Source organism: Heterodontus francisci, chromosome 5 (assembly GCF_036365525.1).
Source record: "Heterodontus francisci isolate sHetFra1 chromosome 5, sHetFra1.hap1, whole genome shotgun sequence".
Classification (NCBI taxonomy): domain Eukaryota; kingdom Metazoa; phylum Chordata; class Chondrichthyes; order Heterodontiformes; family Heterodontidae; genus Heterodontus; species Heterodontus francisci.
The window spans coordinates 79,317,594-79,332,012 of NC_090375.1; the positions used below are offsets into that span (position 1 = coordinate 79,317,594).

The 14,419-nt window shown below is 38.4% G+C and overlaps 1 protein-coding gene across 3 annotated transcripts in view; it reads left to right on the forward strand.

The window, feature by feature from the left end:
• The window catches only part of snx16 (sorting nexin 16), a 53,468-nt gene extending 44,565 nt beyond the window's left edge, over nt 1–8,903 (forward strand). For all 3 annotated transcript variants that reach the window (XM_068031673.1, XM_068031674.1, XM_068031671.1), the window contains 3 exons: nt 2,250–2,386; nt 3,494–3,610; nt 7,274–8,903. In XM_068031673.1, coding sequence (XP_067887774.1) covers nt 2,250–2,386; nt 3,494–3,610; nt 7,274–7,379 — 360 coding nt within the window. In that variant the 3' untranslated portion in view covers nt 7,380–8,903. The remainder of the gene's footprint in view (nt 1–2,249; nt 2,387–3,493; nt 3,611–7,273) is intronic.
• Nucleotides 8,904–14,419: the final 5,516 nt, after the last annotated feature.

Below are 14,419 nucleotides of genomic sequence, written 5' to 3' on the forward strand. Positions count from 1 at the left end.
TCAGCTGCCTATGCCCTGAACTATGGTATTCTTTCCCTAAACCTTTCTTCCATCAAGACAGTCCTTAAAGCCTACCTCTTTTCCTGTCCTAATATTTCCTTGTGTGACTCGGTGTAAAATTTTGTTTGAAATTGCTCCTGTGAAGTGCCTTGGTATTTTTTACTCCATAAGTGCAGACTGCTGTTGCAGCACTTCATCAGTACTGTATTGAAGTGTCAGCCTGGATTATGTGCTCATGACTCTGGCATGAGACCTGAATGCGCATCCTTCTAACTCAGACAAAATTGCTTTGCTGATCTACTTCTAACTCTAAATTGACCAAGTATAAAGGGTCCAGTGAGACTCTGGCACTTTTGCATAGTATATCACTCTCAACCTTGGTGTACTTCAGCCCATTTGTATGTTTTCACACCATTCCCTATACAGGTCCAATTGGTTTAGTACTTTACTTGTCCACACCGAACCCCTCATGCACATCACCTTCACCTCAGGCTGAACATCTCTTTTGCTGTATCTTCAGCATCTGTTCAACATTAACCCAAAACTTGATCCAGTTTGGGTTCATGTTGCAGTTATTTCAATCTTTCAAAATCCATTTGTGTTTTGATCATCAGAAGGTTATCCCATTTGACGTGGTGACGTCCCATTTTAACCAAGAGATTTGAAAATTGTTCCCAGTTCGGCCATCACAGGTTCCCAACTGAAACATTAACATTGTTATGCGCAAGCGAATGTATCTGTTGTTCAATTTTTAATGAATTTATGAATTCATATTTATTTTATGGATAGTGATACTGCTGGTGTTAATTTTGACTTGTAGACTTAACAAACCTTATTGTAGATCCAACATATTTGTGATCTGACAATGTCCTTAGCTCTAGCTCGAGTCCTAAGATTACTGTGCACTTTCAGTTGGGTCGAGAAACACAAGTCAAAGCCTGAACTTCAGTTACATTGTGTACATGCTTATAAAGTCCTAAGCCATGTTCTTTCGCAGAGGATGTTATACAGTATTGACATTTATTAATTTCATGTGCAAAGATCCAGCACAAGTAAAGACTTTTTAAAAGGCTAGGACTTGAGGACTTCCTATACAGTTAATATTTTGCAGAGAAGATTGTGGCTCACTTTGTGGATACTTGCTTAGCATCCTTCAGTCAGGTTCCAGTTGTTACCATATGCAAGGTTACAAGAGCAAAATGCTGCACTTTAATTAAGAACAGAAAATACTGGAAATACTCAGCAGGTCAGCCAGCCTTTGTGGAGAGAGAAAGAATTAAACGTTTCAGGTCGATGACCTTTCATAACAATTCAGAAACGTTAACTCTGTTTCTTTTCTCCACAGATGCTGCCTGACCTGCTGAGTATTTCCAGCATTCTCTGTTTTTATTCCAGATGCAAGGATGTTACATGAAGCAATCCTCCCACTTTTAGTAAATGTGACCGGCCAGTCTAAATTTTAATTGCAATGCAGTGTGCTTGGAATATTAATGCCAACACTTGGGGTTATGGCTCCTGTGCAGGGCCCTTCCCATCCCCTGTGTTTAGTTTTAGAACACCTCTGTACCAAAGGACAAAGAATATAATAGATTACATAGCTAGGGGAATTTTCTTCAGTCTTTGAATGATATCTAACCTGCACACATCATGGTTCCATTCTTACAAGATTATGGTCTTTTGGGGGCAGTGGAGTTACTATCAAGTGATTACTGAATATAGATTTCAACTCAAACTGGTGCAGTTGTCTGAGACTTTATATAGCATGAGAGTAAGAGATGATGTGCAACATCTCCTAATTGCAAAGTCACAACAATATTATGATATTCAACACATTATTTCCTGGAAGATATAAAGTAAACGTTCTACTCCTACACTGGTTGGCAGATTTAGATGAAGTTGAACTCAAATGGGTAATCTTTATTCCTTAGATTTAAAATTTTTTATCCATGCAGTAATGGTAAAAAGATGATCCTAAATGCTAGAACTGCAAATGGTTGGTTCGTGTCTGGAAAAGAGAGAGGGGTTAATAATTTGAGTGTTATCCCTTTGGCAGCTGATTGACCTGTTGTATGTTTCCAACATTTCTGTTTCTATCAGCACACTAATGTCATTTATGCTTTGAAAGTTGCAAAACATTTTTACCATAGTTGATTATTTAAGGCATAGTCTCATAGTCGTTATATTATCGGAACAATATCGTTCATTCCAAGAACCAGTGTATTACATTTATATGTTTTTTTTTATCACAGGCTTTCTGTGAAACATTGGAAGAAACTAACTACAGACTGCAAAAGGAACTTGCTGAAAAACAGAAGGAAGTTGAGGCTTTGAAGAAATTACTGGAAGAAAAACATCTTCATATAGAAGTTTTAGAAAGTAGAGTAAGGTATTTAGATGAGATATACTTGTAGAGTTTCTTATGACTTGTAAAATCAATGTCCTAAATATTGTGTTGTCAAATCAGTCACTTTTGAGTTTAAAAAATTCAGACATTCCACTTTTACCTAAAAATGGCTGTTACCACAATGTTATGGTCTATTGTGTTAAATGATTAAATTGCCCTTTGGGGTACTTGGATATCTGTGCAGTGACATGTTTGAGATACTGTCTAGTCAGTCGGTGGACTGAGCTCTGTCCAGTAAGATTAGAAGCAAATTCGGAGGAAAATTGCATTTGTAGTCCTTGATAACTTTCAGCAACTGTCTAAAGGGCATTTGGCAGTGACTTTGGGGCATTATTCACTTTGCCTCTTGACAAAAAGTTCACGAAAAAGGAAACTAGCCCAAAATATCTCTCTCTTTGGAGAAAAAAAAACCTTTCAAAATAGTTTTGGTAGGCTCAGCACCTGAATTACTCTATTTTGCAGTGTTAATTTGCTAAAGCTAAGGATAGGCAGTGTGCCAGATACAAGTTTTTACAAATACAAATTATCAAGTGTCTTGGACATCACAGTATAGATTTGTGTATTGTGGTGCCAGATTATGTAATAGTTTATATTTCACAAATGAACTATACTGGTCTGTGTGTAAAGAATTGTAAAGCATTGTACTCTAATTGGCAGTCTGATTTATGTTTATCCAGTATTGCATGGTGTGAACTTTATTTTAAACTCGTGTGTGGTCTTTCTACCTCTTGGATGTCATTTCCTGCCTAGCTGTAGCTTTTCTCTTCTGGCCATTGAATGTTAGGTAGGTTGTTCAACCATAAATGTCACCATATCCGAACTTGTCCTCGCGTAGCATTGTCGTAGCAGGGCAAACCTTCCTGTTGACAACAATTTAAGGACCGTTTTGTCAGCTTCTATTGAGTTTCAAGATCGCCATGACATGTTGCAGCACATTTCAAACCTGGGTACATATTCTTGTTTTCTGCTTTTCTTGACAGTAGGATTGTAATAGAGCCACAAAATGCAGTGTTGTATATGCACACTGTAAAGCGAGTAAGTTACCTTTTTGTATTAAAACGTTTTTATATTCTTGACTCACTCTTGTAGGGAAATATCCTTGGAGCAGGAGAAAACACGCAGACCCTCGGAGCAGGAGAGTGAATGTAGTGGCGAAGTTGAGTCTTCTGCGGTAGAGGCTGACCAAGCTGTAATAGAGGATAGCAGGTAAATTTGAAGCCACATTGACTAAGTAATGGGGAAAAATGCTCAATTTTTGAAGATTATAAACGCATCTCCAATTTCTTTACTTAATACTGTGAAAACTGGTTCTGGAGATTTGTCCAGCTTCAATTACTTTATTTTATTCATTACAATTTTTTTGTTCATACAAGTATGTATTTATCTGAATGGCAAATAAGCTCAAGGGGCTAAATGGCCTACTCCTGTTCCTATGTTCAAATGCCTGTAAGTTTCTTACCTTCCCTAATATTTAATCTTTTGCATTTCTAGTGTCATCTACCTTTTCCACTGTGAAAACTTAAGCAAATTATTAATTTATCAATTTTGTCTTACCTTTTATCTTGTATTTGTCAGTTTTTTTTTAGGGGGTTCACTTCCTTTGCCATCTCTTGATGTACTTTGCTATTAATACCATCTGCAAGTTTTTTTTTTCCATACTCCCTATTTGTCGTCATTTTCTTGGTGCCTTTTGTTCCTTTCTGTAATCCACCCAGTACTCATTCATGCCTGCGTCCTTCACTCTTCCCTTTATTTGCATTCCCCCTTTGTTTAATACTGGTCCCAGATACTCTCATAGACCATCATTGCATCATGGTGGAAGGACCCTATTTGTCTTTTAGGAATGTATAGGCCTTATAATCCATTTGAACAGATTATGCTGTTGATCAACTAATTTCTGCCATGTTATTCCAGACATTCCCTTCCCTCATCCTCTAAAAGATAGCCTGGGGCTAAAAAGAGTGAGGAAATTAAGGATATTGATATCAGTCGAGAAAAAGTATTGGAGAAACATGAGGGACTAAAATCTGACAAGTCCCCGGGACCAGATGGCCTACATCCTAGGGTTCTAAAAGAGATAGCTGCAGAAATAGTGGATGCGCTGGCTATGATTTTCCAGAATTCCTTAGATTCAGGAATCGTCCTGTCAGATTGGAAGTTGGCAAATGTTACACCGCTTTTCAAGAAAGGAGGTAGAGAGAAAACCGGGTACTGCAGGCCAGTTAGCCTAACATCAGTCGTTGGGAAGATGCTGGAAACTATTATTGAGGAAGTCTTAACATTGCACTTGGAAAAGCATAGTATGATTAGAACAACTCAGCATGGTTTTACTAAAGGGAGATCCTGTCTGACTAGTTTATTAGAGTTTTTGAGGATGTAACGAATACCGTAGATAAAGGGAACCAGCAGATGTAGTATACCTGGATTTTCAAAAGGCATTCGATAAGGTGCCGTACAGAAGGTTAATAGGCAAGATAAGGGCTCATCGTGTTGGGGGTAATATATTAGCATGGATGGAGGATTGGTTAACAGACAGGAAGCAGAGAGTGAGCATAAATGGGGCATTTTCAAGTTAGCAGGCAGTGAATAGTGGGGTGCCGCAAGGATCAGCTATTTATATACTATATTAATGACTTGGATAACGAGACAGAAAGTAATATATCTTAAGTTTGCTGATGATACAAAGCTCGGTGTAAAGGTAAGCTGCGGGGAGATGTAGAGAGGCTGCAAAGAGATATAGACTGGTTAAGTGAGTGGCAACAAGATGGCAAATGGAGTACAATGTCAGGAAGTGCGAAGTTGTTCACTTTGGTCATAAAAATAGAAAAGCAGAATATTTTTTCAAAGGTGTGAAACTGGCAAGTATTGATGTTCAAAGTTAACATGCAGGTGCAGCAGGCTATTAGGAAGGCAAATGGCATGTTGGCCTTTATTGCAAGGGGATTGGAGTGCAGGAATAAAGAAGTCTTGCTAAAATTGTACAGGGCTTTGGTGAGACCGCACCTGGAATACTGTGTGCAGTTTTGGTCTCCACTTTTGAGAAAGGATATACTTGCACTGGGAGGCAGTGCAGCAAAGATTTAATAGATTGGTCCCTGGGACAACGGGGTTGTCCTATGATGAGAGACTGAGTAAATTGGACCTATATTCTCTGGAGTTTAGAAGAATGAGAGGCGATCTAATTGAGGCATACAAGATTCTGAAAGGGCTTTATAGGGTAGAAGTTGAGAGATTGTTCCCACTCGTCAGGGAATCTAGGACACGGGGATAAGGGATCAATCATTCAGGACTGAGATGAGGAGAAATTACTTCACTCAAAGGGTTGTGAATCTTTGGAATGCTCTACTCCAGAGGGTTGTGAATGCTCCATCATTGAATACATTTAAGGCTAGGATAGATAGATTTTTGGGCTCACAGTGAATCAGGCGATATGGGGAGCAGGCAGGAAAGTGGGATGGAAGCCCAAGATCAGCCATGATCGTATTGAATGGGCGGAGCAGGCTCGATGGGCCATATGGTCTTCTGCTCCTATTTCTTGTGTTCTTGTTTCAATCTAGAATCTTGGCTTGTGATATGTCTTTTACTCTTCAAGTTCAAATGGAATTCATCATATTATGATCACGATTGATGCTTCTCAATACCAAATTGCCTACTTTTCTGGTTTCTTACCCATAACTAAATAACGTATTACCTGCTCCCTTTTTGGGTTGAAGCTGTGCCGCTTTAGGAAACTATTAAAGCATGCAATAAATCTAACTTTTCCCCAATTTATCTGCAGATTTAAACCTTCCATTATTTACACATTTTGTTTCTTATAGGCCTCCTTGATCTGTGTGAATATCTTGACCAGTTTCTAATGTGCACAATCTCAGTCCAGGCTACAATTAATATAATATAAATTAGCAATATTAATCAAAGAACATAAAGACAATTGGTAATGGAGGGCAAAGAAAATGTCACATGTACAGTGGGGGAGCTACTTTAAAGGCTTGCTACCCGACCCGAACCTGATGGGACCCGATGACATGGGTCGGGTCGGGCCCCTCTTCCGGGTCCGACTTTCGGGTTCGGGTCAGGTCTGGCCGGGGACACACGTTAAGTGCTCTGCTGGTAAGTATTGAAATTAAAAACTTATCTGAGCTGGGAGTCTGGGACGGAACTGAGTCTGCGCAGGTGAGTGAGTGATGTCACTATGACATCGTCACACATGCGCTGGAGCTTCTGCAGGTTTGGTGTCAGTAAGGTAAGTAAAGGGGGGGGGGGGGGGGTTGGGCTCAGGGGCAAAATCCTAGGGACTTGGGCCGGATCGGGCTCTGGTCCGCTGTGGTTCAGTTGGGTTCGGGTCGGGTTCTTTTTCCTGACCTGAGCAGGCCTTTAAGCTACTTTTCCAATCTTTCCCTATATTACAACAGTGAGTACACCTAAAGTATGTAATTGGCTGGAAAGCACTTTAGGATCTTTTAGGTTGTGAAAGTCGCATTATCATTGCCAATCCTGTTCGTCTTCCTCAAGTGTTTTTCAGGAAAGCACTTTAGGGAATTCTACCCCTGGAATTATAAAAAGTTCCTGATTTAAGACTAGGACAAATTTAAGACCAGGAATAAGCTTTTGATATGTGGCCTGAGGCAGGTGGATGAAAAGACAGAACTCGGAGGCTGTATAAAGGCCTGTGCAAATGGAGAACTGGTCCGTAGTGAGCCTCAGTGCTGCAACCCGCACTTCTTTACACCCTCTTCCCCCACTGCTCCAGTCTGTTTGCCCAATTTTTATGAAATCTCTTGCTTAATTGTGTTGCTGTTCTCAATTTTATTTTAAGGAAAAAATATACATGCAAGACTTTCAATTTTATTTTACTTTAAAATTATTTAGTTCTGGAATGGACTCTGATAAAGAACCATCTGGAGCCTCCTGGAATAGCCCTATAACCAAAACATCTTCACAAGTTGAAGAAGCCCAAGCTGCAGAAGAAGACTGATAAGACACACAAACATTAACATTTTTTAATACTGATAGTTATTCTTGGTAATATATTGCAGCAATAGCTGTAGCTGGAATACAGCTCAAAGCTATGAATCAATATTGTTTCTAGAATTTGTGTATGTTTTTAGTATTCATCATTCCTGAAATAGCCAGGGAAATTGCCCTTTCTATAAACAAATATTTCAATATATTTTTGCTTGTTGCAACAAAATAGATTTTATTCGTAAATCAGTTTTACTAGGCCTCAATTTTGCAAATTTGTGCGCTTGACTATAGGTCCGAATGATTTCTTTGAAAATAAATTGGGCTATTGATTCTATGGTGAATCAGTCAGTTTTATTTGTTTTTCTGTAAGCTGCATGTAATTTCCATCTGGAAGTATATATATTGGCTAAAATGCATTACAGGCAGACTCAATCCTGATATGACCATTTTGTAATCTAAGCCATATTTATCTACCAACATGAAAGCCACATTCTTTCCCGGAGCTAACTAAACTGAACTGTTTAAATGATGTTTATTTTGAATGTCATTGGGTTTCTCCAAAACAAAACTACTGGGTTTGAATGAGCATCAGTGTGGCTCAGGTTAAAGTGATTGAGCCTTGTTTAAACAGCATAAATTATGTTTTAGCTAATGGGCACAAGTGCAGCACTTGATCTCGTTTAGTTTTGTTACCTAAGTGTGTCTGTTAAACAGATTTTTGTTTAGACCAGAAGCAAAAATAATACATTAATTTTGTCAGTTTAGGAAAGTAGCTGAAGTCTTAATCTCATGCAGTTTTTGCTGTTATTGGCTGTCCTGTAGTGTATGGCATAGTAGTTTACAGTTTATTACTAAGTTATGACTAGAAAAAACACAAACTGTTCACTAAGCCATGGTGCAGACTATGCATTTGAATATTTTTGCCGAGTTTCATTGGCAAATGTTTGTTTTTGATTTGCCTTTTTATCTTATTACAATCAAATTAGCTGGTTTTGCTTCATTAATGTTGGTTCATCATATTTGCATGTCTTGATTGCTCTAAGTGCCTTGTTTTTTTAGATTTGCAACAGATGTAACATTTGTCAGTTTTTATTTCACCCATATCTGTTACAGTCTGTGGCAAGTGTTGGGCAGTTATAAAGCCAACATATAGGATTTTTTGAGTATTTATACCAGAACTGCCTGATTTCATATTAGAAATCTTTTAATTTATGCTAGTAATTCAGATTGAGTTCTATGGCCTCTAAAGACAAACATGAACAGATCAGATGCTTCATTCTTCCGCTGGAAGACTTGCACTAAATGTTTTGTCATGTGTAGGTATACATTATTTGTGTGCTGTGCCAAATTTATGGAGATTTTATGCATGACTTAAATTATAGCATATTACCATGGGGTTATCCCACCACACTAAAACTTTTGTGTAGAAACAAATACAGCTTTCTGAAAAGGGGAAAATATTGGTTTTAATTTGCATGTTTGCATTGGTGGAAAAAATGCTTTTTTTAAAAAAATAAAAAAATTTTCTCACTTGTCATGCAGTACTGTGATCTTTTTGGCATTTCAAAATCCATACACTTGGATGCACGAAGTAGCAATTATTTTGTCTAATTTGTGTATTTTCTTAAAAAAAAAACTACTCAACTTTTCCTTTCCAGAAAGGATCTCCAAATGATGGGGCTCTGACTAGATGACATTATCAGTGATCATTTAACCTAAATCCACACCTCTATCGTGAACTATCCTAGTAACTCAACTGAAAATGTTTAAAACTAAGCTGAACATCCTCTGGACAGAAATATGAAGTATTTGTTGGCAGTCAGTCTCTTGAGTGCCAAATGTAGGGTTGACAATGTAGTCTACAAATCTGTGATTGACTTAAGCCTGCCAGTTCCTTTAAGGTAAAGAAGGAGCTAGTCTCTGACATAGGCAGATATTTGTAAATAAACACAATGTGAAAAAGCCTGACCTTCAATCTGAGTTTCCACTGGAAAAATACAATATGCACCATTTTATTTAGAGAGTTCTGCTGAATTAATTTAGTGTTAAGTCATTAGGTTTGAAATTCATAATGGCCCATTTTCTGACATAAAACTACGGCTTCCAAAATGCACCTGAATCGGCAGACCTGTGGCTTGTCAGAAGTTGAGCTTTCAAGGAATTATCAGCCTTGAGTGAATGGCAGATTTGTAGACTGCATTTTCTTGAGTTATTTACAGCTCTAGAAACGACATTCATTTTACAGGCATAAAATGGACGCGAAGCATATCAGTCGACCTCCCCATCATCTTCACCTCTTCATAGTCTTGTACTTTCGCCCTACACTTCCCAAAACCACACACCTAGCAATCAGATCTCATTTAATGCAGAGATCAGAATATTGAAAAAAATGAAAAGGGCTTTGAGATCTCAGATGGGAACAACTGTTAGAGGTAATGCAGATGGACTATCAAGTGTTACGACCGACCGCTCCAGTCAAAGCCCCCAATCAAAATATATGATTCTGATTGTGGTGGGAAAAATGGACTGTTAATTCAATCCTATCCCTCCACAGATTGCCTAACATCATTTTAAACTTTCCAAATTAAAGAAAGACGCAGCCAAATTAAAGAAAGGCGCACCCTCTTAACCCCTGAATGAGGCTGACCAAACCAGGTGTCTTTAAATCAACAAATTAATTGTTTAATTAGGTAAACTAAATTCTTAAACACTACTAAGATATAAACAACATTTAAAAATAGAAAAAATTAGAGGCCTTGCAGATTTACGCTCCTGCCAGATGTGGAACAGTCCAAGGTTGTTTGAAGTCCTCACAGCTGTCCGATGGGGGAGAAAAAGGTTCTTCAGCAGAAGAACAGTCCATAGTCTAATTCAGAAGTTGAAATAGTTGCTCCTTCTCCACTGATGAATTTCAACTATTAACAACTTGCAAACACTTTTTAATGAATCAATTTGGCTTTAGAATTTTTTTTTTGAGGGATAAAAGATTGTCACAGTCTAACTTCCCTTCCTTCAGTTTAAAATATCAGAGATCTCTGTTTTGGCTTGACTTTTTAGAATTTTGAGAGAGAATAATATATGAACAAACTAAATTTTCTTCCTTCAGTTTAAATGGTCTGAGAGTACTCCTTTCAGGTGCTAACTCACAGCTATCTGTTTCTCTGAGTTAGAACTGTCTGTTTCCACTATAAGCCAGTTCAAAATTAAATTGTAACAATGTATCTCTCCATCTCTGGTCTTGAATGGTTGTATCCCGAGCAACAAGAATGCATTCTTTGACTCAGTCTTTGGAGTTTGCTGTCTTAAGGCAGTACTGCTCCCTTTCCCTCTTTAAAGGCACACCGCATTCTTCCTGAAAAAAAACTATAGGGTCATAACACAAGCAACTGAAAGCGGGGGGAAATAGCATTGCAATCCATAAAAGAAAGTGTCATGCAATTAAGATTGGTTCAATAACTAATGATACCAGGATTGTAAGAGAGGCAAGAGATTGCCAAAAATTTTGAAATTGAATATGGCAGGAGGAGGAGGTAATTTCTTTTAGCTAAATTGACAAAAATGAGGTGTGGAGTAGTCCCACGGAAAGTGCTATCAGCTGCTACGCAGGCTGGTGAAAGTGCGAAATAAGTGTTTCGCCTCAGTCTTCAAGGAGAAGATAATTAACTTTTTTTGATCTGGAAAGGGAACTAGAGGGCTTTGAAGAGGTGAGTTGTGACATTGTTCACATTACAACCATCGTGGGTGTCGAGCTGCTATGTAAATTTACAGTAAATAAATCTTTGAACAGATAAGATACATCAGTGCATCAAAAATCTGGAACAGATAAGATGCATCCATGGGTCCTTGACAAACAGGAACTCTGGCATAAATCTTCTGGAAGTTCTGAATACTGAAGAATTGCTTGGGGATTGGAGAAAAGCAAAAGCTACTTTTTTTTTAAAGTAGCAAAATTAACCATAGAAGTACAGTAGCACAGTGATGAGAACAGAAAGTGCCAGAAATACCCAGGTCTGGCAGCATTTGTGTAGAGAAAATTGAGTATTTCCAGCACTTTCTGTTCTCATTCAGAGTTTCAGCACTGCAGTATTTTGCTTTTATTAAAGCACAGTGCTTATGTTCCTGGAATAGTATTCCTGAGGCTTCAATCTAGAGACTCGAGTTCAAATTCCACCGTGGAATCTGGAATTAAAAAGCTAGTATCAGTGCTGGTGAATATGAAGCTACCATTTTGTCATTAAAAACCAATCTGGCTCACCCAATGCTCTTAACCACAAAAATAAAAGCAAAGTACTGCGGATGCTGGAAATCTGAAATAAAAACAAGAAATGCTGGAACCACTCAGCAGGTCTGGCATCATCTGTGAAAAGAGAAGCAGAGTTAACGTTTCGGGTCAGTGACCCTTCTTCTGAGGAAGGGTCACTGACCCGAAACGTTAACTCTGCTTCTCTTTTCACAGATGGTGCCAGACGTGCAAAGTCTTTAACCAGTCTGGCTTATATGTGACTCCTGTCCCACAGAAATGTGTTTGACTCTTGACTAGCCTCTGAAATGGCCTAGAAAACTAGTTGGTTGTATTCCAGAAGGTGGCTTCTTCACAAGTGCAATTAGGGATGTGCAATAAATGCTGGCCTTGCCAGCAATGCCTGCATCCCATGATTGAATTTTTAAAAAAGCTATAGATTACTGAGTTTGTGGGTAAAGTTACAAAAATCCTGATTTAAAAATAAGATCATGATGCATCTTAATAGAAGTAAAATATAGCCAATATGAGTGGCAAAATTTCCCCTTCACACAATCTACTGTTTTTTCTTTAAGGGTGTGACAAAGGAGCTGCTAAGAGCAAGACAGTGGATATGGCGTACTTGATTTCCAAAATTGCTTTACAGTTTCAGTATACAGATTGGTACTAAAACAGAAAGCAGGTATAGATGGAAATAATTTGCAATGGCTATGTAATTGGTTGCCAGTAGAACCCAGTGGGTTTGTCATCAATCTAGGAAAGAATATTAGCAGTGGGGTCTCAGATCTGTTTAGGGACCTCTATTTGTTTTTAAAAAATTAATATATGATTTGGAGCTAAGAGTCACAAACACAGTGGCTAACTTTGCAGATGATACCAAAGCTAACTTAAGGTGTAGGCTGCAAAACTGAACAGGATAAGGTATAGGATGATTTGAATATACTTGGCAACATCTTTGAGATTGTGAAATGTGCTATATAAATGCAGATTCTTAATTTTGTTTGATCTCGGTAGTACATTTTTGGATGCAAACATGATCAAAACTCAGCACTTAAATGTTGAACTGCTGTCATTCCATTGTTCATTTGAAGTTTGTTCCCGCTACAATTATTATTTTTGTTTAGTATGGCAAGCGATTGTTTGCCAAGTGCAAGTTTGCAGAATTTTTAAGCACCTTTACTATACTTTGAAAGTGTGTGAAACTGCACACACAACTTGCGAAATCATTTGTGCTTTACATTCGGCAAACTGCGAACCATGAGAACACCCTACTCTGCCAGTTTCACATGGCAAGGAATTCTACTTAACAGTTTTGAAGTTCTTAAACTACCAACAATTAATGTTTTAGCTTTACATGGTCCACCTGGCCTTTATTTCCAAGTAGCAGCTGATAATTGCAGCATTTTCAAGTATATTCTTGTATCATCAGTATCATTACTTGTATTTTAATATATAGAATAGATGGCTCTCTGAAGAGTAAATTAGCTAGTTCCACTACACTGTAGTCCTGAAAATCTCTCCAGATAATTATCCAATACCCCTTTGAAAGCAACGATTGAATCTGCCTCCATCACACTCTCAGGCAGTGCATTCCAGATCCTAAACCACTCACTGTGTTTTTCCTCATTTCACCTTAGATTCTTTTGCCATGTATCTTAAATATGTGATCTCTGGTTCTTGACTCTTCTGCCAATGGGTAAAGTTTCTCCCTATCTACTCTGTGCAGACGCCTCATGATTTTGAACACCTCTATCAAACCCTCAACTTCGGAGAACAGCCCCAGCTTCTCCAATCTATTCTTGTAACTGAAGTCCCTTATCCCTGGAATTATCATTGCAAATCTTTTCTGCACCCTCTTGAATGCCTTCACATCCTTCCAGATGTCCAGAATTGGCCAGTTGAGGCCGAATCAGTGCCTGTGAAAGGTTCACCCTAACCTCCTTGCTTTTGTACACTATGCCTCTATTTGTAAAGTCCAGAATCTTGTATGCCTTATTAACCACTTTCTCAACCTGCCCTGCCACCTTCAATAATTTGTGCACATATGCCCTCAGAACCCTCTGCTACTGCACCCCTTTAGAATTGTATCCTTTTATTTTATATTGCCTCTTCCCAGTCTTCCTACCAAAAATGTATCACTTCACACTTCTCTGCATTAAATTTCATCTGCCATGTGTCCACCATTCCACCAGCCTGCCTATGTCCTCTTGAAGTCTGTCCCTAGCCTCACAAAGTTTTGTGTCATCTGCAAATTTTGAAATTGTGCCCTGCACACCTAAGTCTATGTCATTAATATAGATGAAGAAAAACAGTGGTCCATTACTGATCCCTGAGGAACCCCACGATACCTTCCTCCAGTCTGAAAACCAACCATTCACCCCTACTGTTTTCTGTCACTCAACCAATTTTGTATCCATGCTGCCATTGTCCCTTTTAGTCCACGGACTTTAACTTTGCTGGCAAGCCTGTTATGTGTCACTTTTATCAAATGCCTTTTGAATATCCATAGAGACTACATTAACTGTATTACACTCATCAACCCTCTCTGTTACCTCATCAAAAAGCTCATGCAAGTATTTTAAGCACGATTTACCCTTAAGGAAAGCCAGCATGGATTTCCTTAACAAGTCCACATTTGGCCTAGTGACTTAATTTTGTCCCATTTTATCATTTCTAAAAGCTTTCCCACCACTGAGGTTAAACTGACTGGCCTATAGTTGCTGGGCTTATCCTTACACTTTTTTTGAACAAGGGTGTAACATTTGCAATTCTCCAGTCCTCTGACACCACCCTGTATCTAAAAAAGATTA